Source organism: Mesoplodon densirostris, chromosome 4, assembly GCF_025265405.1.
Source record: "Mesoplodon densirostris isolate mMesDen1 chromosome 4, mMesDen1 primary haplotype, whole genome shotgun sequence".
Taxonomy (NCBI): Eukaryota; Metazoa; Chordata; class Mammalia; order Artiodactyla; family Ziphiidae; genus Mesoplodon; species Mesoplodon densirostris.
The window spans coordinates 16,551,621-16,575,316 of record NC_082664.1 but is presented as its reverse complement, the minus strand read 5'-3'; the positions used below and the strand labels follow the sequence as shown (position 1 = coordinate 16,575,316).

The 23,696-nt window shown below is 40.0% G+C and overlaps 1 protein-coding gene and 1 pseudogene across 2 annotated transcripts in view; both read left to right on the top strand.

Annotated features, from left to right (window-relative positions):
• The first annotated feature begins 13,538 nt into the window (after window positions 1-13,538).
• LOC132489031 (cytochrome c oxidase assembly protein COX20, mitochondrial-like) lies at window positions 13,539-13,728 on the top strand (annotated as a pseudogene).
• Window positions 13,729-16,551: 2,823 nt separating this feature from the next.
• SPATA7 (spermatogenesis associated 7) overlaps window positions 16,552-23,696 on the top strand; it is a 37,259-nt gene continuing 30,114 nt past the window's right edge. The window contains exons 1-4 of one of the 2 annotated variants that reach the window (XM_060097958.1): window positions 16,552-16,725; window positions 17,450-17,615; window positions 21,110-21,184; window positions 23,452-23,547. In XM_060097958.1, coding sequence (XP_059953941.1) covers window positions 17,519-17,615; window positions 21,110-21,184; window positions 23,452-23,547 — 268 coding nt within the window. In that variant the 5' untranslated portion in view covers window positions 16,552-16,725; window positions 17,450-17,518. The remainder of the gene's footprint in view (window positions 16,726-17,449; window positions 17,616-21,109; window positions 21,185-23,451; window positions 23,548-23,696) is intronic. The other variant, XM_060097959.1, reaches the window with a different exon arrangement.

Genomic DNA, 23,696 nt, shown 5'->3' with positions numbered 1-23,696 from the left:
AGTCTGAATGTGCCTGTTCTGACCTCCTTTCTGGTCACCTTTTCTTTGACCTCCCCTTCTGCTTGCTCTCTAATAACTGACCCTGAGCTAGAGAATGATGGGGAGAAACATGTTGGGTTGTTCCATACTAGCATGTTAATCAGACTTTGGAAAAGACACTATGAAGATAAGAGAAGAACACGTATTCTTGAGGAGAGAAATGCTATCCTAACCAACAAATGCATGTTGGACACATTCTATAAAGGATTCATTCTGCTAGGTACTAGGAATACAAAGGCATAAAACCTCATCTCCACCTTGAAATTAAAACAAAAACAAAAGATATGGTCATATCTTTCTACAAGTTTACAAATTTGGGGGGAAAACATGACGTCAAAGATAGTTGGCTAATGAAAGAAGATATGCTTTAGAGTTGAACAGAACTGATTTGACATACCAGATATGCCACTTATTTCGTTTATGGAAAATGAATCAGCCTGTGCCTCAGTATCCTCATCTTTAAACTGGGATGATACCTGATAAACATGGTTAAGTTTTTATTTCAAAATAATTTTGAACTTACAGAAGAGTTGCAAAAGAGTTCCCACCTACCCTTCACCCAGCTTCCCCTAATGTCAACAATTTACATAGCTATCACATAATTATCAAAACTAGGAAAGTAACATTGGTACAGTACAAATAACTAAACAACACACCTTATTGGGGTTTTTCCAGTTTTTCTGGAGAAATGTTCTTTTTCTGTTCCAGTGTCCAATCCCCAGACACCACCTTCCATCCATGTCCCTCAGTCTCCTTTACTCTATGACAGTTTTTTTGTTTTCCTTGTATCTTGTGACCTCACCACTTTCAAAGAGTACCAGTCATGTATTTTGTAGAATGTCTCTCAATTTTAGTGTTTTTTCCTGATTAGATTAAGTTTATAGATTTGGGGAAAGAATACTACAGAGGTAAACTGTCTTTCACATCACATCATGTGAGGAGGTACATAACATCAACAAGACTTGTTACTGGTGATGTTAACCTTGATCATTTGGTTAAGGTGGTGTCTACAATGTTTCCCCACAGTAAAGTTACTGTTTTTCCCATTCAGTAGAAGTGAGTCATCCTTATATATTCTTTGGTAAGGTGTATATTCAGATCTTTTGCCCATTTTTAATTACTACTTAGTTTTAAGAGTTTTTTATATATTCTATATTATAAGACCTGCATCATACATGTGATCTGAAATATGTTTCCAAGTCTGTGGCTTACCTTTTCATTCCCTTAAGAATGTCTTTTGCAGACCAAATGTTTTTAATTTTGATAAATTCCAATTTATCAATTACTTTTTCCTTCATTGGCTATAGTTTGGTGTCATGCTCTGTCAAACCCAAAATGAGGTAAATTTTCTCCTATGTTTTCTTCTAGAAGTTTTATAATTTCAGGTTTTACATTTAGGTTCATAGTTCATTTTTGAATTAATTTTTGTATAAGGTATGAGATATGTGTCTAGGTTAATTTTTTGAATATGGACACCCAATTATTCCAGCACCATTTGCTGAAAAGACAATCCATTCTACATTGAATTGCCTTTGCAATTTTATCAAAAATGCATTGATTGTATTTGTGTGAGTCTATTTCTAGACTCTATTCTGTTGCATTGATCTGTGTTCTATCCTTTCACAAATACAATCCTATCTTGATTACTGTAGCTTTATAGTAAGCGGTCAAATTAGGTAGTATGTGTTTTCCAACCTTGCTTTTATGTGACAGAATTATTTTGGCTATTTCAACTCCTTTACTTTTCCATATAAGTTTCAGAATCAGCTTCTTGAGAGCAGCAAAGACGAATAAGCTGGGTCTTATTTTTTATCTAATCTGACAATCTCTGTCCTTTAATTAATGTTTAGACCATTCACATGAAAAATACATTAAAATTTACCTTCTTACTAGCTGTTTTCTATTTGTCCATGATTTCTTAGGTTTTTTTCCCCTTTTTTTCTGCCCACTATCAGGTTCATTGAGTATTTTTTTAGGATTCCATTTGTTCACCTCTATAGACATTATTTATATCCATTTCTTAAAGGTACAAAAAAGTTCATAGAAAAAGAGATCAGATTTGAGGTTACCAGAAGCAGGGGGTGGGGGGAGAGAAAATTGGATGAAGGTACAAACTTCCAGTAATAAATAAGTACTAGGGATGTGATGTACAACATGATTAATATAATTAACACTGCTCTATGTTGCATATGAAAGTTGTTAAACAAGTAAATCCTGAGTTCTCATCACAAGAAAAGTATTTTTTCTCTATTTCTTAAATTTTGAGTCTATATGAGATGATAGACATTCACTAACTTATTGTGATAATTATTTCATGATGTAAGTCAAATCATTATGCTGTACACAAACTTATACAGCGCTGTATGTCAATTATACCTCAATAAACCTGGCAGGGAAAAAAGCCATATGCAGCCCCCCAAAAATGTTTAGTGGTTACCCTGTGTTTACAATATGCATCTTTAATTAATGAGAGTCTCCCTGCAAATGTATTATACCACTTTATTTGTAGTGTAAGCAATTTATAGCGGTATATCCCCAGTGCTTTTCAAACCTAACCACGTGAGTATCGGCAGAGGAGATGCCATATATATATATGGCATCTCCTCTGCTGATATATATATATATATATATATATTAGTGCCCAAGCCCAACCCAAATTGAATTAAATCAGAATTGCTATGGGGGAGGCCCAGGCATTACTATTTTTCAAAAGCTCTCCAGGAGATTGTTAGATTGTTAATAAGCAGCCAGGTTTGGCCACCAATGCCTGAAGATCATGGGTTACCATTTGGTGCTTATGTGTGATATGCAGCCAGGGGATGCGTTTGATTATGTCTGTTGTTGAAAATGCAAAGTACCCAGGCAGTGGTTACACCTGGCAGCAGTACCAATGTGCAAGCACCTATTGTCCTCACACGTTTATGTCAACTGCCCACTCACTGCAGGCTTTTGTGATTTCTGATTTAGACTGTAACCACTAGAGGACACTGAACTATGGTATAAGGAATATGTAAAAACATATCTAACAAAAGAGGGTAAAAGAAATCAGTTTCTTATAGGTTTAACATAAGATGCCTCACTCCAGGGCTCCCCTGGTGGCGCAGTGGTTGAGACTCCGCCTGCCGATGCAGGGGACATGGGTTCGTTCCCCGGTCCAGGAAGATCCCACGTGCCACAGAGCGGCTGGGTCTGTGAGCCATGGCCACTAAGCCTGCACGTCCGGAGCCTTTGCTCCATGACGGGAGAGGCCACAACAGTGAGAGGCCCACGTACAGCAAAAAAAAAAAAAAAAAAAAGCCTCACTCCAATCAGTCACGAAGATACCCAGCAGAATAATTTACTTCCTCACTCTGAAATTCTTCCATTTTTATAAAATGGTAGTGTCAACAATCTGGATGTTTAAACATGATTGAAGACCATGAATAATTTTCTAAGAACAAAATATCAGTGAAATCACTAACAATAAATCTCCCATCTTCCATAAGCAGCTTGATAGCATGGGTCCTAAAATAACTCCAAAGTTTTAGAGATTTGGTCTTTGTCAGAACACTAGGAAAATGATACTCTTTAAAAATGCCCATTTTTTTTTCATGGAATAAGGACTGGAAGCAAAACTTATTGTATTTTAACTCTTTTATTTTAAAGGTCAGGAAACTGAGGCTCAGAGAGGTGTCTTGTTCAAGTTTACAAAACTAGTTAACACCATGTAACTCAAGGATTCCCATCTCATGTCTTCATTCTATAATGTTTCCATGCTATCATAAGCCAAAGCTTTAGAGATGTTAAAACAATTATTCTGGATGACACCAAGAACAGAGAATTCAGTGTAGAAAACGCAACCTTTATATAAAATTTGAATGTGGGTTTTGTTTATTTCAAGTCAGTTCTCAAATTGCTCATATTAGAAATAATGAAAATACCCATATATACAACAGTAAAAATACTGTTATAATTTCAGTCTAATCCAGGTAGACATTTCAAATTGATTGACTATTCCAAGGGGTCAAAAAAGTTACTTTCTAGGAGAATCCATTTCCATAGTGTAGTTTTAAGTCTAAAAAATTCTAATTATGTTTGGCTAGGATTACATATAACAGTGAGTAAGAGAAAACGCCAAAATTTAGTTTTTTCTGTTATGAAAGTCTGACTCCAGGATTGGTATGAAACGCCACTGTCTCAGGGACTCATGCTCCTTCTAGCTTGTTTTTATGCTGAGCATTGCCTTCATTCCCAGGGCCACTTCATGGTCTGAGATGGTTGCTCCAGGTCCTGCCAACACATCCACATTCCAGCCACTGGGAAGAGCAAAGGGAAAAAGAAAGGCACATTCTCTGCTTTAACGACACAGCCCTAGTGTTGCATGCATCTCTTCTACTTTACCCACTAACCAAATTTTTGTCATCCTCCTACTTACAAAGGAGGATGAGAATTGTAGTTTGATTCCACGTGGCCCAGCTAAAACTTGGGAGTCCTATTCTTATATAAGGGAAAATCGACTATTTGGGATCAAATAGTTGTTCCTGTTATAATTTGTGAGCGAATCTTCTGTTTGTCATATATAAATGAAAACCAACATTCTCAATTGCCTGGAAAAGCAAAAAAAAAAAAATTAAATGACCATGCTGGGAGTTAATGGTGATGTTCCTTTTTGGAACAGGATGGTGTTAAGTGCTTAGTGCAATTTCTTTCCTGGGTTCCCTATACCCAGAACAAAAGACCCAAAATCAGAACAAAAAGTTACAGGTCCCCACATTGTTATTTCTGAGAAATACCTGTCTTGATGACAGTCAGTGAGAGGCATCATTTCAGCCAAAAGTGTCCTATCCCGCTATATTAATTTCTTAGGGCTGCTATAACAAATTTCCACAATCTGGGTAGTTTAAAACAACGAAAGTTTATTCTCTCACAGCTCTGGAGGCTGGAAGTCTGAAATCAGTATTACTGGGCCGAAAGCAGAGTCTCACTACCTCTGGAGGTTCTAGGGGAGAATCCATTCCTTGCTTCTTCTGGCCTCTGGTGGCTGCTGGCATTCCTTGGCTTGTGACTGCATCCCTCCAATCTCTGCTTCTATCTTTACATCATCTTCTCTTTTACTGTCTGAGTGATCTCCCTCTGCCTTCCTCCTATAAGGATACTTGTGATTGCATTTAGGGACCACCTGGATCAGCAATCCCCAACGTTTTTGGCACCAGGGACCGGTTTTGTGGAAGACAATTTTTCCACGAATGGGGTGGGGGGTGCGAGCGATGGTTTAGGCCATAATGTGAGTGATGGGGGGCGGCAGGTGAAGCTTAGCTCACTTGCCCCCTGCTCACTTCCTGCCGTGCGGCCCGTTAACATTAACTGTCCGAGGCCCAGGGGTTGGGGACCCCTGACCCAGATAATCCAAGTGAATCTCCTCATCTCGTTTCTGCAAAGACCCTTTTTCCTTATAAAATATCACTTATAGGATCCAGGGATTAGGACCTGATATCTTTGAGTGGCCATCACTCAGCATACTACATCCACCAACAAGAAAATGTGAGGCTGATTGGAGAGAAAAAAAGTCACCTTTTGGTGGAGAGCATTTCTTATAAGGAGAAGCCATTCCCTGTCTTTCTTCTTTGTCGTCAGGAAAGGAAAAGCTACTCCCCCGCTCCCACTACTGGAAACCAAGGGAGGCACTCCCAAGAGAATCATTCATTGGTGAATTCATAGGTGCCTACAGAAAGGGTATTCTGTAAAGACGCAGACGTAGAGAATGGACTTGAGGACACGGGGAGGGGGAAGGGTGAGCTGGGACGAAGTGAGAGAGTAGCATTGACATATATTCACTACCAAATGTAAAATGGATAGCTAGTGGGAAGCAGCCGCATAGCACAGGGAGATTCGCTTGGTGCTTTGTGACCAACTAGAGGGGAGGGATAGGGAGGGTGGGAGGGAGGGAGACGCAAGAGGGAGGAGATATGGGAACATATGTATATGTATAACTGATTCACTTTGTTATAAAGCAGAAACTAACACACCATTGTGAAGCAATTATACTCCAATGGGGTATTCTGATTCCACTCTCTGGTTAAATGTCTGTTAGCCAGCGAATCTGCTCACCTGCCCCTGTGATCCAGGCAGAAGGGAATGAATTAAGGAGACAAGGCAGGATGGAGGGTAGTCAGACAGACAGGGGCATGCACTTATCCCATAGTTCTAGTTCCCCCCAAATACAGAAAAGAATCCCACACACACCTGCAAGTCCATGCAACTGGAGTCTATAGTCTGTCTGGGGATTGCTACAGCAGGGGCCAAACAGGCGGGTGCACTGAATCAGTGGGGAAGGATGCAGCCAGATGGGATTCATTTGGAGTCAAGTATTGCAGCATATTACCAGCATCTGAGGAAGTTGCTTGGGACTAAAATGCCCTCAGAAGGGCATATTGGAATTCCCTGGAGGTCCAGTGGTTAGGACGTGTGCTTTTACTACCGAGGGCCCGGGTTCAGTCCCTGGTTGGGGAACTAAAATCCCATAAGCCTCACGGTGTGGCCAAAAAAATTAAAAGGCATGTTGGAGCCACTACTCCTTCACATTGAGCTCTTAGACGAAGAGCTAGAAAAACAGAGACAGCCATGCAAGAAGAGAGAAATAAAGACATTCCTTTTGCCTCTCCACCTCAGTATCAAAGGAACCAGGACAAGGAGGTAGGGAGAAGGGGTGTATAAAAGCTGATAGCATTTTGAGCACAAAATGCTACAAATACGTATTAAATGCTCTGTTAGGACTCACTCATTGCAAGTGCACCTCCAGTACCAGCCCCTGGAGCCCCCAATCTAGCCAGTTCTGGGAAAGGGGAAGAGAAGAGCCTTAGATCTGACAAAAGGTTACAATTTATTTAAAAAGCAGAACTGAGTCTTAAAAACTGAACGTGCTAAGCTTCCCTGGTGGCGCCGTGGTTGGGAGTCTGCCTGCCGATGCAGGGGACGCGGGTTTGTTCCCCGATCCGGGAAGATCCCACATGCCACGGAGCGGCTGGGCCCGTGAGCCATGGCCACTGAGCCTGCGCATCCGGAGCCTGTGCTCCACAATGGGAGATGCCGTAGCAGTGAGAGGCCCGCGTACCTCAAAAAAAAAAAAAAAAAAAAAAAACTGAACATGCTTTTAATTACCAAAAACGACAAAAAGCTAAAGAATCAGGCCAAAGTGTCTTTAAGAGACCCTGTGACCCAGTGGGGAAGGGACTTCATTAGAGCACAGGTGAAAACAGTGACTGGAAAAAATAAAATTCTTCTATGTTTTTACCCCCAAATGAGTTGAAACTCCCCAATAAGCCAATTGTGTCCTTTAATCAAAATCACATCAGAGAATTAGCCTATGCAAATCTGAATGGATCCTTGTCTATCTAGCCTTTCTCTTTTCCCTATGGAAGCAGGGATACCTTATAATAAGCTAATGCTTCCCTCAACTTCCCAAACTTCAGTCTTTTAAATGCCACCCACGACTTTTGCCATATTGTTACACCATCATACCATTATTTACTTTATAGTTTTCCTTTGAATTTACTCACTTTTTAAGTTAAACATTTTTAAAGAAAACTAATACCTCATTTATAATTGGAAGGATGGTAGTAATTGCCATAAGCACAACAAAGGCAAAAAACGATTCCCTCAAATGCTATGGCCTGAGCTAGAGCTTCAGTACTTGTTAGAAAGAGAGATTAGCAAAGGTGAGAGGAGCTAAAACCACACTAGTCTCAAACTGAGACTTTCTTCTTGATGTGCTCAGGAGTGAAATAACTTTATCCTGGGGTAATTCAAAGTTGGTTAATGGGGCCTCCCTGGTGGTGTAGTGGTTAAGAATCTGCCTGCCAATGAAAGGGACACAGGTTCGAGCCCTGGCCCAGGAAGATCCCACATGCCACGGACCAATTAAGCCCCTGTGCCACTACCACTGAGCCTGTGCTCTAGAGCCTGCGAGCCACAACTACTGAGCCCATGTGCTACAACTACTGAAGCCTGCACGCCTAGAGCCTGTGCTCTGCAGCAAGAGAAGCCACGACAATGAGAAGCCTGCTCACTCCAACGAAGAGTAGCCCCCGCTCACCGCAACTAGAGAAAGCCCACGTGCAGTAACGAAGACCCAACACAGCCAAAAATAAAAAATAATAATAATAAATAAATAAATTTATTTTTTAAAAAGTTAGTTAATGATGTGACTGAGACATGAAATGCTAAAACCTCAAATGAGGGGAAGAATATTCTGGAATATAAAGATACTGTCAGTACACACTTGTCTCCAACATCTTGCTAAGCAGCTTTCACAATTACTTGGGAATTTACACTTAACATGACGTATTAAAAGATAAGTCTTAGCATTTTAGAGCACGAAATGCTACAAATACGTATTAAACACTCTGCTAGGACTCACTCATTGCAAGTGACAGCAAAGAATTTATTGGCTCATATAACTTGAAGACCAGTTCAAATATTCAATACTTCAACCAGAGCTGTATTGGGGGGCTCAAACGATGTCTTCACAGTCTCTCTCTCTCTCTCTCTCTCTCTCTCTCTCTCTCTCTCCCCCATACCACCCTTCTCTATCTCTTTATCTGTTACACATATGCTTTCCAAATGAAGCAACACAGCAGTCAGCAGCCCAGAACTCTACCCAGCTGAGCAGATCCAGCAGAAAGAATCAGTACCAACAGCTCTAGCAGCTAAGTCCTAGCGAGGACACTGATCAGATGGGATGCTGACTAGGGTTCCACACCCACCTTTGAATCAATCCCTGAAGCTAGCTGGCTGGATGTATTCCAGCCAGACCAGGGTCACATTCCCCCTTCCTGTGATAACAGAGGGGCAGGAGAAGAGAGGGGCCTGGGAAAGAGAGAAGATCAAGACAGTATTACCCAAAGGACAAGGGATGCATTTCCCATCGGAAGAAAAGGGAAAGGATGCTGGGCAGACACACATAACAGGTGTTCATAACAAATGCCTTCTTTGTGCCATGCATATTCAATTTGAAAAGAAAGTAATAAGTCACTTAATAATAATAACATTTAAAAACAAAAAGAGGGGCTTTCCTGGTGGCGCAGTGGTTGAGAGTCCGCCTGCTGATGCAGGGGACGCGGGTTCGTGCCCCGGTCCAGGAAGATCCCACATGGGCCCGTGAGCCATGACCACTGAGCCTGTGTGTCCGGAGCCTGTGCTCCGCAACAGGAGAGGCCACAGCAGTGAGAGGCCCGTGTATTGCAAAAAAAATGAAATAAAATACAAAAATAAAAAGAATAAAAACAAAAAGAGTAAATGTGTTGAATGGCTACTGTCAGTCCTCAGCTCTTGCCACTTCCTTGCATGCCAATCCCAACTTCAACAGTCAGCACCTGCACCTTATTGCCTAGAGCTTTCTCTGAATACTGAAACCCACCTTACCTGCCTATGGGGAATTAACCACACACTGCCAGTAGCCCTTAGACAAAGACTGACAATAGGTGATGGATAAATACCCCAGCTCCCTGACCTTTGGGGAGGATGACTCTGAGGTGTTCTGTACTGTTTCACAGAGTTCCTCGTCCACTTGCTTGATAGCATCTCTTTATGGCTTCCTTCCTTTCTCGTGTCACTTATGTACCCCCCTACTGGTGTTTACTGGATGACCTCCTAAATAAACTACCTGTAGTTGAATATATGCCTCAGGGTCTGCTTCTGGGGGAGCCTAAATTATGGCACCCAGGCACTGTGGAAGGCTATTATATTATCTTGTGTCATTCTCACAACAATCACGTGAAGTAGACACTATTGTTATTTTGCAGATGAAGACATGCAGCCCTTGGTCAAGGTTGCAGAACCAAGAAACAGCAGACCCAGGACTCAAAAGTAAGTAGATTCCAACACACATTTAATGGCTATTCTATGTTACCTGACACTTTATCATAGCCCTGTAGATGTCCAGCTTTCAGTGATTCTGTTCAAAACAGGTAAAACCCAGAGGATCACTGAAGGGGTTGCAAATGACCTGGAGAAGGTACGGTTGTGTCCTGTAGGCTCTAAGGGGGGAAATGTGAGCTGACAAGCACGGGCCTTGGGGCTTCCCTGGTGGCGCAGTGGTTGAGAGTCCGCCTGCCGATGCCGGGGACATGGGTTCGTGCCCCGGTCTGGAAGGATCCCACATTCCGCGGAGCGGCTGGGCCCGTGAGCCATGGCCGCTGAGCCTGCGCATCCGGAGCCTGTGCTCCACAACGGGAGAGGCCACAACAGTGAGAGGCCCCCGTACGGCAAAAAAAAAAAAAAAAAAAGAGTACGGGTCTTGCACATAGTAGGTGCTCATTAATATTAGTTGAAATAATGTATGGCAGTTTTTAGTTTACAGGGAGAGTCATGAATGTTATTCTTTTCCGCCATCCTTGTAAAAGAAAAGCTACCCCTTCTGAGGGGTGAATTCTCCAATGAAAAATGATCCCAAATTCCATGTGAATGACAGATTATCTCTGGGTTATGGTAAAGTAAACATCTCCAGGGTAGGAGAAAACTGGGCTCAGCTGGGCTCACGTTCACTTTGGAAGACTCATATATGCTGGTCTTTTAGAAAAATGTATGACTTTAAAATATACATATTTGCATTTCTCTCAGACAGCTTAAGTACAGGTTTGCCTAAGACAAAGGACTTAAGCAAATTCTCATTTACATTTTCCATTTATGCATTCATGATTGCACAATAAAAGAAATTTTCCATTGTTTTAGGTAGTACATGCATAAAAGAGCAAACATACATAATGAAATGTCACTGAGCTAATTGTCTGGTTATCTGCCTGTTTCTTGATTTAGTGGAATGAGCACTAAATCCGGAGTCAGAAAGCTGAGTTGCGTGGGCTAATTATGTGCTCTGGGCTCTAGCAGGCTTTTCTGCAAGATGAAGCTTTTGGCTTGGTGATTACTGGCATCCTTCCAGCACCCCCATTCTCTGACATACAAGGAAAAATATTTGTTTACTGCCAGCCTTGTTTAGAAACTAAATTAATAAGGCTCAGTGCATCACTTATTCTACTTTATATGTCCAGGTATCTTACGTAAGGATCCACTCTGCATGTTGTAAAGGAAATCTTTACAACAGAGGAAATCTTTCTGTGCCCAGCCCATGACCAAAGTTTCTAGACTGTGGCTTCACTGTGGGAAAGGTCTCCTGTATTCATTTCTTGACTCATAATGTTTTTCTTTAATGTAAAGTTGCCTATGGGTATAAACTTCAGTGGACACAATGTTATATAACAAGAAGCTGTTTTCATTACATATTTTCATAATGTTGGAGAATTTCGATTTTTGTTTTAAAACACGAAACACAATGAACACTGAACTGTTGTTTGCAGACCAGGAAATGGAAGGACTCAAAGAAGGTAAGAGAAACCTTACATTTCAGCCAAGCAAGTCAGAGATTGAGCATGTCTGACAGGGTCAGTAACCCATCCCCATCTCAATTGTCTAAGCTTATTTGCTCAAAATTATAAAGAAATAATTAATGCAATCTAAATTTAAACATTCCCAAATATCCTTCATTTCTGTCCTTCATTTTGTCTGGAGTGAAGATTGAATCCCTTAGGAAAACTAGGTAGGGCATTAAAAAAGGATGGCTTTCATTGGTGGCTTACAAACTCAGGGTTTTTTTAAACTGATTTTATGTGGCTATTTGCTATTCATAGATGCACCTATAGAGCTTTATTGTAACTTCCCAGAAATCCACTAATCGTTAAAACTCCAAACTCTATTTTTTTAACTGAAAGAAATAATATCAGGATAAACTAACAGCTCGGTTATGTTTTGTGCTTTGCTTTCTTTTTAACGGTGAAGCCACTTGTAGACAGAGAGTGCATTAGGTGGAGATTATCAAAACTTCAGTCTGAGCCTCCACCCAGATACATTGTGGGCAACTGATTGGCAGTGGAAAAATAGATACAATGCTCTTCTTAAGCTATAGGGACAGGTTACTTAGTAACCATAGAATGTTTAAGTTCTGTTCACAGAGCCTTCTCTTAATTGGACAAAAAGATTTAAGAAGCACAGCTGGGGAGAAATTGGAGCTGTGGAGGACTATTACAGTTACTAGCCGGCTTAATATCTGCAATTCCGGCAGCCTTTCCCAAGGGTCACGATATGAGTGATTCTTTTCAAGAAACAAGAAGCCAGCTAAGCTACCTCCAGAGTCATAATTTTGTGCTCCTTTAAAATATAGGAAAAATGAAAATAAAGTGTGGAATGGACCGTAAAAGTGCAATGAACTCTGTGGTGTTACAGCTCTGATAAATTTCTATGGACAAGATGATATTGTGTTCAGATATCAGAGTTCTTTTTCTTATGAGAACTCAAAATGGTCATTTGGGATCAGTTTATCCTATTATCACTCTTTTTTTTGTCTATCTGTCCTTTTTTTCTGTCTGTTAAGCACATGTTGCTTTATAGAGAATTATGGTCATTACTGTTCTCTCCAGCTTTAACAATAAAATTAAGAAAACTAAAGTTATAGGTTGACAATGATGAAGATTTTTTTATTCATGAAGGGCCTTCAGATACTACAGTAATTTCTTCCTGTGCTCAAGAAAGAACTCGGTATATATGTCACTAACTATTATTGGAGAAGCTCTACCTCGAAGTCACGTTTCAAAATGCTTTTCACTCCTTACCCTCCTTGAGTAAGATTTGTAAGTTAATATTGCCTCCTATGGCTTGATTGTCTTCCTCATAGAGATGCAGCTTAAAACTTTCCTAAAGCCCCCTCTAGTGACAAACAGCAAATTAATCCATTACTTCATAACATGCTAATACCGCCAAGCTCTGAAGTTCCATTTTCTCAATTTACTTATTAGATGAATGAATAGTTACGGTATTTCAATTGGAGAATGACTGAGAAATAATCAATAGTTCAAATTTCCAAGGTTTCCACCAAAACCTAAGGGATTTTGTTTTGAGACTGGTGCCAACATATAGGGCACATTCATCATTTAATTTCATTTCTTTTCTCTGCCCTGATAGGTACACCTTAAAAAATATTCCCTAAAAAAAGTCCTTCATTTTTGTTCTTCAGGGACTTTAAAGATGAAAATATGTTCATAATTAGCCACTGAATGGGAAAAGATTATCTTGGCCTTTACCTCTTGGTGCTTTCACTGCATTTACTGGATAATTTTCATTGATGATACTGAGCATGGCCAAGCAGACAAATATAAATTCCAGGAATCCTCTGAATTATGCAAGTAATGGTACTCTATAAAGATATAGATTAAATGTAAATGTAATAATACGTTTTTAAATAATATATAATAATATATAATATATATAATATATAATAATAATAAATTATACGTTTTAAAATAATATATAATAAAATAGAAAAAATGAACTATATAGTATATGTATTAGGCTATATATTATGGTATGTAATAATAATACATAGTTTGTTTTATTTATATCCCCATTTCCAAAGGGCTTCAAACTCATCTAATTAAAAATAGGCTTGATTAGGGGCAAAGGCGTCGACCGTCCCCATGGCGGCTGTGCTAGAGCCTGGGGAGCCCGGGAAGGGGAAGCCGTTTAAGCTCCTACGAATTTTAGATGTTGAAAACATTCCCTATGCATGGGATTCGATATTATACGGTTCATTAGGATCTGTTGAGGCTGGCTTTGGACATTTTTTGTTAACCAGTAGAATTAGAAGATCACGTGATGTTGGAGTAGGAGGATTTATCTTGGTGACTTTAGGATGCTGGTTCCATTGTAGGTATATTATGCAAAGCTAAGAATCCAGGAAAGACTTGCCAGACAAGGAATTAAAAACAAGATTTTATATGAAAGTATCCACCTTGATCCTGAAAGAAAACAAACCAACGGTGGTGACAGCAGCAATTGAGCAGTCTTGAGCTTAGAAAACCTGGATACAACTCACTTCAGTGTGAACAAAGCTGAGATCAACTACAGAAAGCATTTTATGTACCATAAGACGTCTTTCAATCAAGTAAAGAAAGTATGTGTAAGTTGCAGTCTTTTTTACACATGTATGAATATTTATAAACTTATTGTGGCCCTGTATCTACTGTCAGTATAACACACAGTGGACTCGTACTTAAAATAAACCTCATGTTTAATGCTTTAAAAAATAGGCTTGATTAAACCATTAAATAAGAGTAGAAGAATAAAAGCCACCTGCCTAATAAAGGGAATTAAAGAGATAAATAGAAAAATAGGCTATGAATAGTTATTGCAACTGAGCACAAGTCTTAGTTTTGAGCTGACAAGCTAAGACAAAATGAAGAAATTCAATAATAAAAGTAAACATAGCAATGCACTAAGGGAGAAAATTGTTTTCCTTCTAAAATACAGATACAAGCCTCCAGATATCAATAACAAAAATGTACCATTGGAATGATTTCTTAACAGTGAGAAATTCATGTTTAAATACTCAACAAAAGGTCTTCAGGAATGTCTATTCTCCAAGCCTATTGCAGCTGGTGGTGATTCCCCAGTGGAACCGTGTTCCTGGAAGCTAAATCTACAATAAGCCCATATAAGTTGCATGTATCTGCCTATGATCATGGGTTATCTCCTGGGAACAGCAACCAGAAAGGATCTTCTCTCTCTTCTTTATACACGTAGAGTGAAGGCCAAGGACAAATTAAATTACACTTATGATAATATGTTCTCTGCTAAAATTGGAGAGAAAAAGACCCTATTGTCCACTTCTTGAAAGAATTGGAATAAAATACTTAAAAGAAAAATAATGAAATGAGGATGGCTTCAGTTGAAGGTGGATAGCAAGCAATATAGTCTTCAGAACCTCTCTCACTTTGCTGTCCTCGATTAATCGTGGAGCCTCTTTCCTATCTGAAACTAAAATTTACTTTGATACCCAAAATCTACTTTCACAAGAGAAGCTGGCATCACCTTTGTGTGAGTCAAGTCACTGTGTTGCTTCTCCCAGGGGCGTTTGCCCTTTATGTTTTGGTTCTAATTCAATCTAACAAATGCTTACTGGAGGCCTATTATATGCAAGATATTTTCCAGATGCTAGTAGTGGAATAAAAGGTTTCATGTTCTTAGACAGGGATTTCAAGCATTAATGAGTAGGTAGGCAAGAGTGTTTTTGTTCTCTGGGTAACATCTGACTCTCTACCCCTGCACCCTTCTAAATGACTTCTGCTGTTGGGGGCCACAGAACCATCACGCACACTTCCATATTTCTCAGATTTTGAATCTAATTTTCTCCTTTCCCTAGAGCCTTAGAGAATCAGGAGTTCAGATGAATTTCTGGCTTATTCCCCTTTCCTTTTCATAGTGTTCCTGACTTACTCCCTTATGCCTGAATTTCCTGATACCCAAGTTCTTCCGAGACAAAAGTCTTAGAAGAGAGAAAACTTTTATTTTCTGAACATCTCATTTTGCCAGGCACTGTATGTGTTAATCCTTACAACTACAAAGTTAGTAGCATCTCTTACATCTTAGAAAAGAGGGGCTTGAGGCTTGGAGAGGTTTGGAAACTAATTCAAGAAATTTAGGAACTAACTGTGGCAAAAAACTCACAATTAAGTTCCACATATCTGACTCCAAAGCCAGTACTTCTTCCATTACAGCAGAGGTTGGGGGCGTGTGTTTGCGTGTGTGTGCGTGTGTGTGTGTGTGTGTGTGTGTGTGTGTGTGCGATTTTGCCTCTCAGGGGAACTTTGGCAACAGCTGGAGACATTTTTTGTCACAACCAGGGGTGGAGTGGGTGGGTTGCTACTGGCGTGCAGTGCATAGAGGCCAAGGATGCTGCTAAACATCTTACAGTGCACAGGACAGCCACCCCCCAACAAAGAATTATGAATCCAGCCCAAAATGTCAGTAGAGCTGCTGCTGAGAAGCAGCTCATTACCATGCTCCACGCCCCATTCTGTTCTTATTTCCAAGGATTCAAAAGTAACTGCTTCAAAATTAAACAAATTGTTCAAAGTCACGAATAAATCAATGCCTTGTTCATGCTGAAACTCTCTTCCATCATAAAGGAAAACACATTGGTGCCTTAAGATAAAAAAGGCGGAGGGTGGTGGTGGAAGAGGATGGAGGAAGCTCAGTAAGCAGAAAGGAAATGCAAACTGATTATTGGGGTTAAGAATTAAGATATAAATATGTAGATGTTTTTCATCCCCAGGATTTTCACTAATCCAAATGTTCACGTACTGCTTGGAAATTTAATTATTTGGAGCTGGTTAAATGTTACCCTGACCTCAACCAACAATTGCGTTTGACTTCCTTCTGGGACCCAAAGGACATGGATGCCAGATGAGACTACCATCTCTTCCCGCTCTTCCCGCAGGGATGAGGCCTGCCAGGTGCTGGTGGTTCGACTCCTGACAGGCAGCAGTTCTGTGGACTACTGGCAGAGATCCAGAGCAACAGACTGGTGCTTGGGGCTCTTTCCCCGCCCAGTCCGTCCACCCTAGCATCCTCTGCGGCGGGGGGCGGGGCTGCGGGGCCGCGGGAGCGCACGTCCCTGCGCCGTGACGTCACAATCTCGGCGCCTTGGAACCCGCACTTAGCAACCCGTCTTGCGTCAGTCTCAGCTCCTGCGGTCGCCTGCGGGCTCTTTCTCGCCAAACGTCTGCTGCGGGGGCTGGCCCGGACCCGGGAAGGACCAAAGGGGACCCAGCGTGTCCCCACGGCGGCTGCAAGAGGATCTAAGCATGGATGGCAGCCGGAGAGGTAAAGGGCAGTTGTCGCTGGCGACCGCCATATCGCGTCGACCCGCTCTCCGACCCTCGGGTCTGGGGTCCGGGTAAGGGGCCGCGCGGGTCGAGGCCGCACGCTGGGCGCTCCCTGACCCCTGCTTAGTCGCCGGTGTTGACCCGAGTGTTGCCCCGAGCTGCCCAGGCCTCTCGCCCGGGATGAAGCCCTTCTTGCGGGGTTCACAGGTCCATTTCTTGCTTAGAATTTGTTACCCTGACTCCAGGAGGCCCTGTCCCCTGAATTCGGGGTCGGAGGCAGAGGAATCAAATGTGGTCTTTGGAGTCAGACCTCTCTGGGCCCAAAATTAAGCCCCGCTGCACTTCCGAGGGGTGAGCCTCAGTTTCCTCATCTCGAACCATGGGTGATGGTAAAAACACCCATGGATTTTTGTTTTACATTAAATGGGTAAAAAACACCCATTTAATCTTGAGGATTAAATGCGGATAATACATACAAAGCTCCTGGCACATTGTAAGTACTCAGTAAATACAAAATCCTTCACACTGTAACCCCGTTCCCGCCGCCCCGCAAAAAAACACACCATTGAGTAACCCAGGGATTCTCTAACTTTAGTGCGAATAGGAATCACCTAGGAATCTTGCTAAAATGCTGGTTATGATTCAATAAGTCTGATGGGGGGGTGGGCTGAGATTTTGCATTTCTAATAAGCTTCCAAATGATGCAGCGTTGTTGGCTACAGTTTTAGGAGCAAAGGACTAATCCATAGTCATTATGTATACCTGCCCTTGACTGAATACTCTGGGTTAAAATGGACATCCCTGTGGAACAATTGGAGCCATATAGCTTTAAATCTCTAGGAGTCAGCCCAGTCCAAATAATCTTCATCTTCACACTTTCTGAGCGAGGTAGGTAAGGCAATCTTCAGACCTCTTCTCCCAATTCAGTGTTCTTATCTATTTTAAACTGTACCTTTAAACCAAGCTGCGGGATGGTTCCTTGCAACAAGTCTTGCTTTGAATACAAGTGCACCTCTATTATGTAATCATTGATCAAAATAAGTGCTGTTCTAAATGTAGGAGATAACTATTAATTGATCACCAAACCGGTATACTCTGACACCTTGCCACCTAAGTTCCAGAAAAAGCAAACGAAAGTGCTGTTAATGGTTTTCAGAAGTTTTACCACACAGGCTAACATTACTCATGCTGTGTACCAGAAACTGTTCCCAAGTTAACGTTTTTTAATCCACAGAATATCTTGTACATAGATATTCTCATTTTACAGTGAAGAAACTAAAAGATCATAAGTAACTTGCTAAGGTCACAGTTAAGTGGCACAATAGGCTTTGAATCCAGGTGTGATGAATGTGAAACCCTAGAGCCATTGTTTTACTTAACTACCCCGTGGTAGAAGTGGGAGCATGGGAAAATATGTAAAATTTAGAATATAATAGACTTAGTAAGACTTAGTAAGTGGCAGTATCTATTAATTAAATTATTTTTAAAGTCAGGCTCATGTCAGATGTAAAAAGGTTTCTATTTTTATAACTTACCCAATTTAATTAGCTTCATTTTTAGGACATTATATAATATATAGTATCAAACGTTTTTTATTTTGAGTTTTTAAGCAAAATGTATTATTCAACAGAGATCTAGGGTAGTCAGTACTCCTATACCATAATTATTAATAGGAAACCATACATAATTTTAGCCAGAGCTAAAATACTTAATTTTAACTGAAAGTATTGCACTTTCTAAATTTCTTTGATTTCATTAAGAGGTTACTTTTGATGCTTTCAAGAGCACAAAATATTAAGACATCCAACATTATAATTTATTTATCTTTTGTCATTTATTCTCTCTGACATTGTGCTCTCTAACTTCTCTAGATATACCTGCTTTCTCTTTTTCTGTGAACTGAAGGGAAACACATACATTAGAAAGGAATTTGGAGGGAATAAACTGCATACAGGGAATAAACTACATACTTCTTAGCCTGTTTCATTTGATATAGTAGCTTGGAGCATGGTTTGAGTCCTAAGCAATTTATATTGATCAAGATGGTGTAATGGTTGACTCAGAAGCCAGACTGCCTAGGTTCAGACCTGAAATCTGTCACATAGTAGTTGTGTAATCTTGGGGAAATTACATGCTTTACCTCTTTGTGCTTCATCTATAAAGTGGGGATAATGATAGTACCTCTCATAGGATTGTTGTAAGGATTAAGTGAATTTGTTTCCACAAAGTGCTTAGAACAGTGCCAGGCACAGTTAGCAGTATTCAGTAAGTTAGCATTGGACTACAAGTGAAGAAGCCCAACTCAAGCTGGCTTAAGCTAAAATAGGATTTTTTGAGTTCATGTACGAATAGGCTAGGGAGGGTAGAGCTTCAAACATGGTTAGATCCCGATACTCAGGCGATGTTGCCAGGGATCTCATTTGGTCTTGGTTACACTTTCCTCTGTGTAGGCTGCGTTCTCAGACAGGTTCCCATTGTGTTGTGCAAGATGGCCACCAGTAGCGCCAGGCTTATTTATGTTCTAGGAATTTCCTAAGAGTTCCAGTAAAAGTCCCATGATTATGTCTCATTGGCTGGACTTGGGTCACATAGTCACTCCTGATTCAGTCAACATTACTGGCCAGTTTGGGGTGATATGCCCACCTCTGAGCAGTGGGCTCCACTTGAACCAGCTGGGCTAAGAGAGGAGAGGAGTGGTTCCCCAAGCAGGTTGAGGTCCTATTTCCAGATAAAGGGGCATTGGATTCTGGGCAGGCAAAAAGTCAACACTTTTTTCCCTCTGGAGAAATAAGGTTTGCTTGAGAGTGTGTTGGTTAGTTTGCTCTTTTTATGTTTAGTCTCTCCAGGCAAAAACTATGCTAATTTCATGACTGTCTTCATTACCAGCTCCAGTGGTATCACCTTGACTTCTCTTGTCCTAAATAAGTTAATATTTTTCCTTCTGGCTCTCTGGCCTATGATGTAGAAGGAGCTTCTTGGGTATTCTGATCTCAGATTGTTTTTTGTTTTAGTCTGTTCTGGCAGGCTTTGTTCTCTGATCCTGGATTTTAGTTCTACTATCTCGATACCTCTTTTTCTATTTTCAAACATCATATTTCTTCCAGACTTTGTGTCTTCCCCATACCTTTATAGCTTATAAAAGCCCACCTAATAGCAGACTGGCCATTTTACCCACTTAAAACATGTCTTGGGATACTATATTTTGCATGTTAAATTCCATGAAACTCTGTAACTCAGCCTTCCTATCTTGGAGATTACCCCTCAAAACACAGTCACTTTTTCGGGAGAGAAGTTATTTTGTGATAAAGTATATATCTAGTTTTCTGACAGCCTATCTGGTCTGAAACATGAGACACTGACTTTAGGGGACACAGTGAGTTTTCCATCACTAGAGGTGCTTTTAAATATAAGATGTTTAGGGACTTCCCTGGTGGCTCAGTGGTTAAGAATCCACCTGCCAGTGCAGGGTACACGGGTTCGAGCCCTGGTTGGGGAAGATCCCACATGCTGCGGAGCAGCTAACCCCATGGGCTACAACTACTTAGCCTGCGCTCTAGAGCCCACAAGCCACAACTGCTGAGCCCCCGTGCCACAACTTCTGAATCCCGGGTGCCTAGAGTCCGTGCTCTGCAACAAGAGAAGCCACAGCAGTGAGAAGCCCACGCACTGCAACAAAGAGTAGCCCCCACTCGCCACAACTAGAGAAAGCCCACGGGCAGCAACGAAGACTCAACACAGCCATGAATAAATGAATGAATGAATAAATGAATGAATGAATAAATAAATTTATGAATATAAGATGTTTAGATAGAATCCAAGCAAGAGGGTAAGTGGGTTGGACTAGATGAACCTTAAGACATCTTTAATCATTAAGTTCTGATTCTGACATTTTTATATACTTATATATAATAATATTATACCGTATAATTTATAATTTACCAAATTACTTTGTGAGAGGATTACTTAAAGTTATTTTTAAGGACAGACCAGCCTATGGTTAACTGAAATAGTTAATCATATGTATGAACTGAAAATCTAGTTGTGTTCTATCTCAAAATCATTTAAAAACCAGTAGGTCAGTGATTTACTGAATGAAGTCAGTATATATCAAATAACATAATTGATGTGTTTATCATTTTATCCAGTGAAACTTAAGCCTCAAGGCACAACTGTTTTGAAAATTACTTATTTTCTTAAAAGAGAAAGCCTTTTATTTATGGCCACCAAATTTTTGTGTGATATATCATTGCTGGTTAGTAATATGATTGAATAAAATTTTAAACAGTTTTGGTAAAAATAAATTTATTATTTTTTATGTGTTCAGTAGTGTCTTTGTGAAAGTTGTGTTTCATTTATCCTAATTCATGTTTTTTTGTTAAAAGTCAGAGCAACCTCTGTCCTTCCCAGATATGGTCCACCCTGCCTATTTAAAGGACACTTGAGCACCAAAAGTAATGGTAAGTGAGGTACTTAAAATGGTAAAAGATTGTTAAAAGATTGACCAAGTGTGTTTCCTTTATTTGTAAATTATATAAAATGATGAAAAATACTTCATTTAATCAATATTTGAACTTCATATTATCAATTATAATTACATATTATAGGAATTCTTGAGGTTAGAGAATTTAGGAGCCCATCATGCCCTGGATGTGGACCTTGCTACCTTGTGCTCCCTGCTGCAGCTCCAGCCCAGCTGTCCTCTTTGCTGGCCGACTACCCTGACTGAAGGCATGCCTTCCTTGTTAAAATGGTGATAAGCAGATTGTTAAAGACACAGCACTGAAAAGGAAAAGCTGTGCAGAGGAAAAGAGCCCTTGAAAAATGCATTTTGTATCAGGAACAAACACTTATCCAACTGGGCCTCTTTATCCAATTGGACTTCTAGATCCTATGAAAGCGGAATCTGTATTCTGTAGATGTTTTCACATTTTAAAGCCTTTAAAGTACATTTTAATGTACATTTAAAGTATTTTTATAATTATAGCTTAAAATGTTTAAGCCTGGGTTTTTAGGCAAAATACTAATTGAAAGTCTTTCTTTCCTTATTTACATGAAAAATCCTTTATACTCATCCTCCAAATGGGAAAGAAGAATCATTTTCTGTTACCTCATTTATTTCTTTGTAATAAAGCTTATATACACATAGAGCCAGAATCATAAACTTTGAAAATCAATTTTTAAATAAAAATTTTGAGCTAGTTTTAAAAGATACATATATAGAAAAGCAGGATGAAGAACAATACGTCGTATACTAACTTTTTTTTAAAGAATATATGTGCAGAGCTGGTATAGGAATAGTGATTGTAAGTATGAGGTTGCCTTGGTTCACATCTAAACTGCATCCTTTATCAGCTGTGTGACCTTGAAGACCTTGCTCACATCTCTCTGCCTCAGTTTCCACGTCTATTAAATGGTGATAATAATGACTAAATGAGTTTTTACAGGTAAAGAGCTTAGAGCAATATATGCATGGTACCTATTCAATAAATGTTTTTAGTAGTAGTTGTAGTATTAGTGTCAAGATTATCATTATTGTATATACTTTTATTATGCATAGAATTTCCTTGGAAGGATGTATTAAAAATGTAGCAGAGTATACTTCTGGGAGAGGAGACTAGGGGTCAGGGCAGGAAATTCACTTATTTTTCAATGTCTCCATGCCGTTTTAGCTATAATTTTTAACCACATGCATGTATTACTTCTCAAAAACTTTTTAATATTTAAAAAAGTTATGCCTACATTTACATTTTATACATTTATACTCATATATACATGCTTAATTCTAAGATTTCTTTTAACAGTTTAGAGGAGGTCAAGAAGTTTAATGTCCCCGGGCTTCCCTGGTGGCGCAGTGGTTGAGAGTCTGCCTGCTAATGCAGGGGACACGGGTTCGAGCCCTGGTCTGGGAGGATCCCACATGCTGCGGAGCAACTAGGCCCGTGAGCCACAACTACTGAGCCTGCGCGTCTGGAGCCTGTGCTCCGCAACAAGAGAGGCCGCGATAGTGAGAGGCCCGCGCACCGCGATGAAGAGTGGCCCCCGCTCGCCACAATTGGGGAAAGCCCTCGCATAGAAACGAAGACCCAACACAGCAAAAATAAATAAAAATAAATTAATAAACTCCTACCCCCAACATCTAAAAAAAAAAAAAACAACAAAAGTTTAATGTCATCCAATTTCTTTGTAATTATACTTGTCTTAAGATAGTCCTAATACTTCAAAAAGAATGCAGTAAACCAATTTGTAGATTTTGTTTTCAGATATAAAATTAGAAGTTTGCATCTCAGAATAGAATCTTTGCCTAGAGTTTCGGAGTTTGGGATTTGTTTGATTTCCCAGACTCCATGTATTCAAGTGTTAACAATGGTAACATTATTTTATCATCAGGCAAGCAGCTAAACATTTTTAGTTAAGAGATTGAGAGCTGTCGATAAGAAATAGTTTTGTAAATGTAATGGTAGATTATATTTCTCAATCGCTTCCCCAAACTCTCAGGCTTGTAAAACTTATTCCTAGAAAGGTTTGAACCAAAGTAGTGAATAGCTCGTTATCAGTGCAAGGTGACAGCTAGGACATATTCAGCATCACAGATATAATGTCAGTATCTCCATGGTTAAACTTCAGAACATTTTATAAAAAGGAGCTTAATAATCAGTAACTTGTTTATCTCATGATGACTTTTATATTTTAAATATATAATGATTAAATATGTTTTAATTTTTAGCTTTTTGCACTGACTCCTCCTCTCTCAGACTGAGTACCCTCCAACTGGTCAAGAATCACATGGCTGTTCACTATAATAAAATCCTTTCAGCCAAAGGTAAAAACGTGCAAATGTTAACTTTCTGTACTCATTTAAACCCTTCTCAGCTTCACTTCTAATTAGTATAAATCTGTAGCAAAAATGAATACATTATATACCCATGGGTTTGTGTTTGGTGTAGTAAGATACCAACCACAGACTCTATA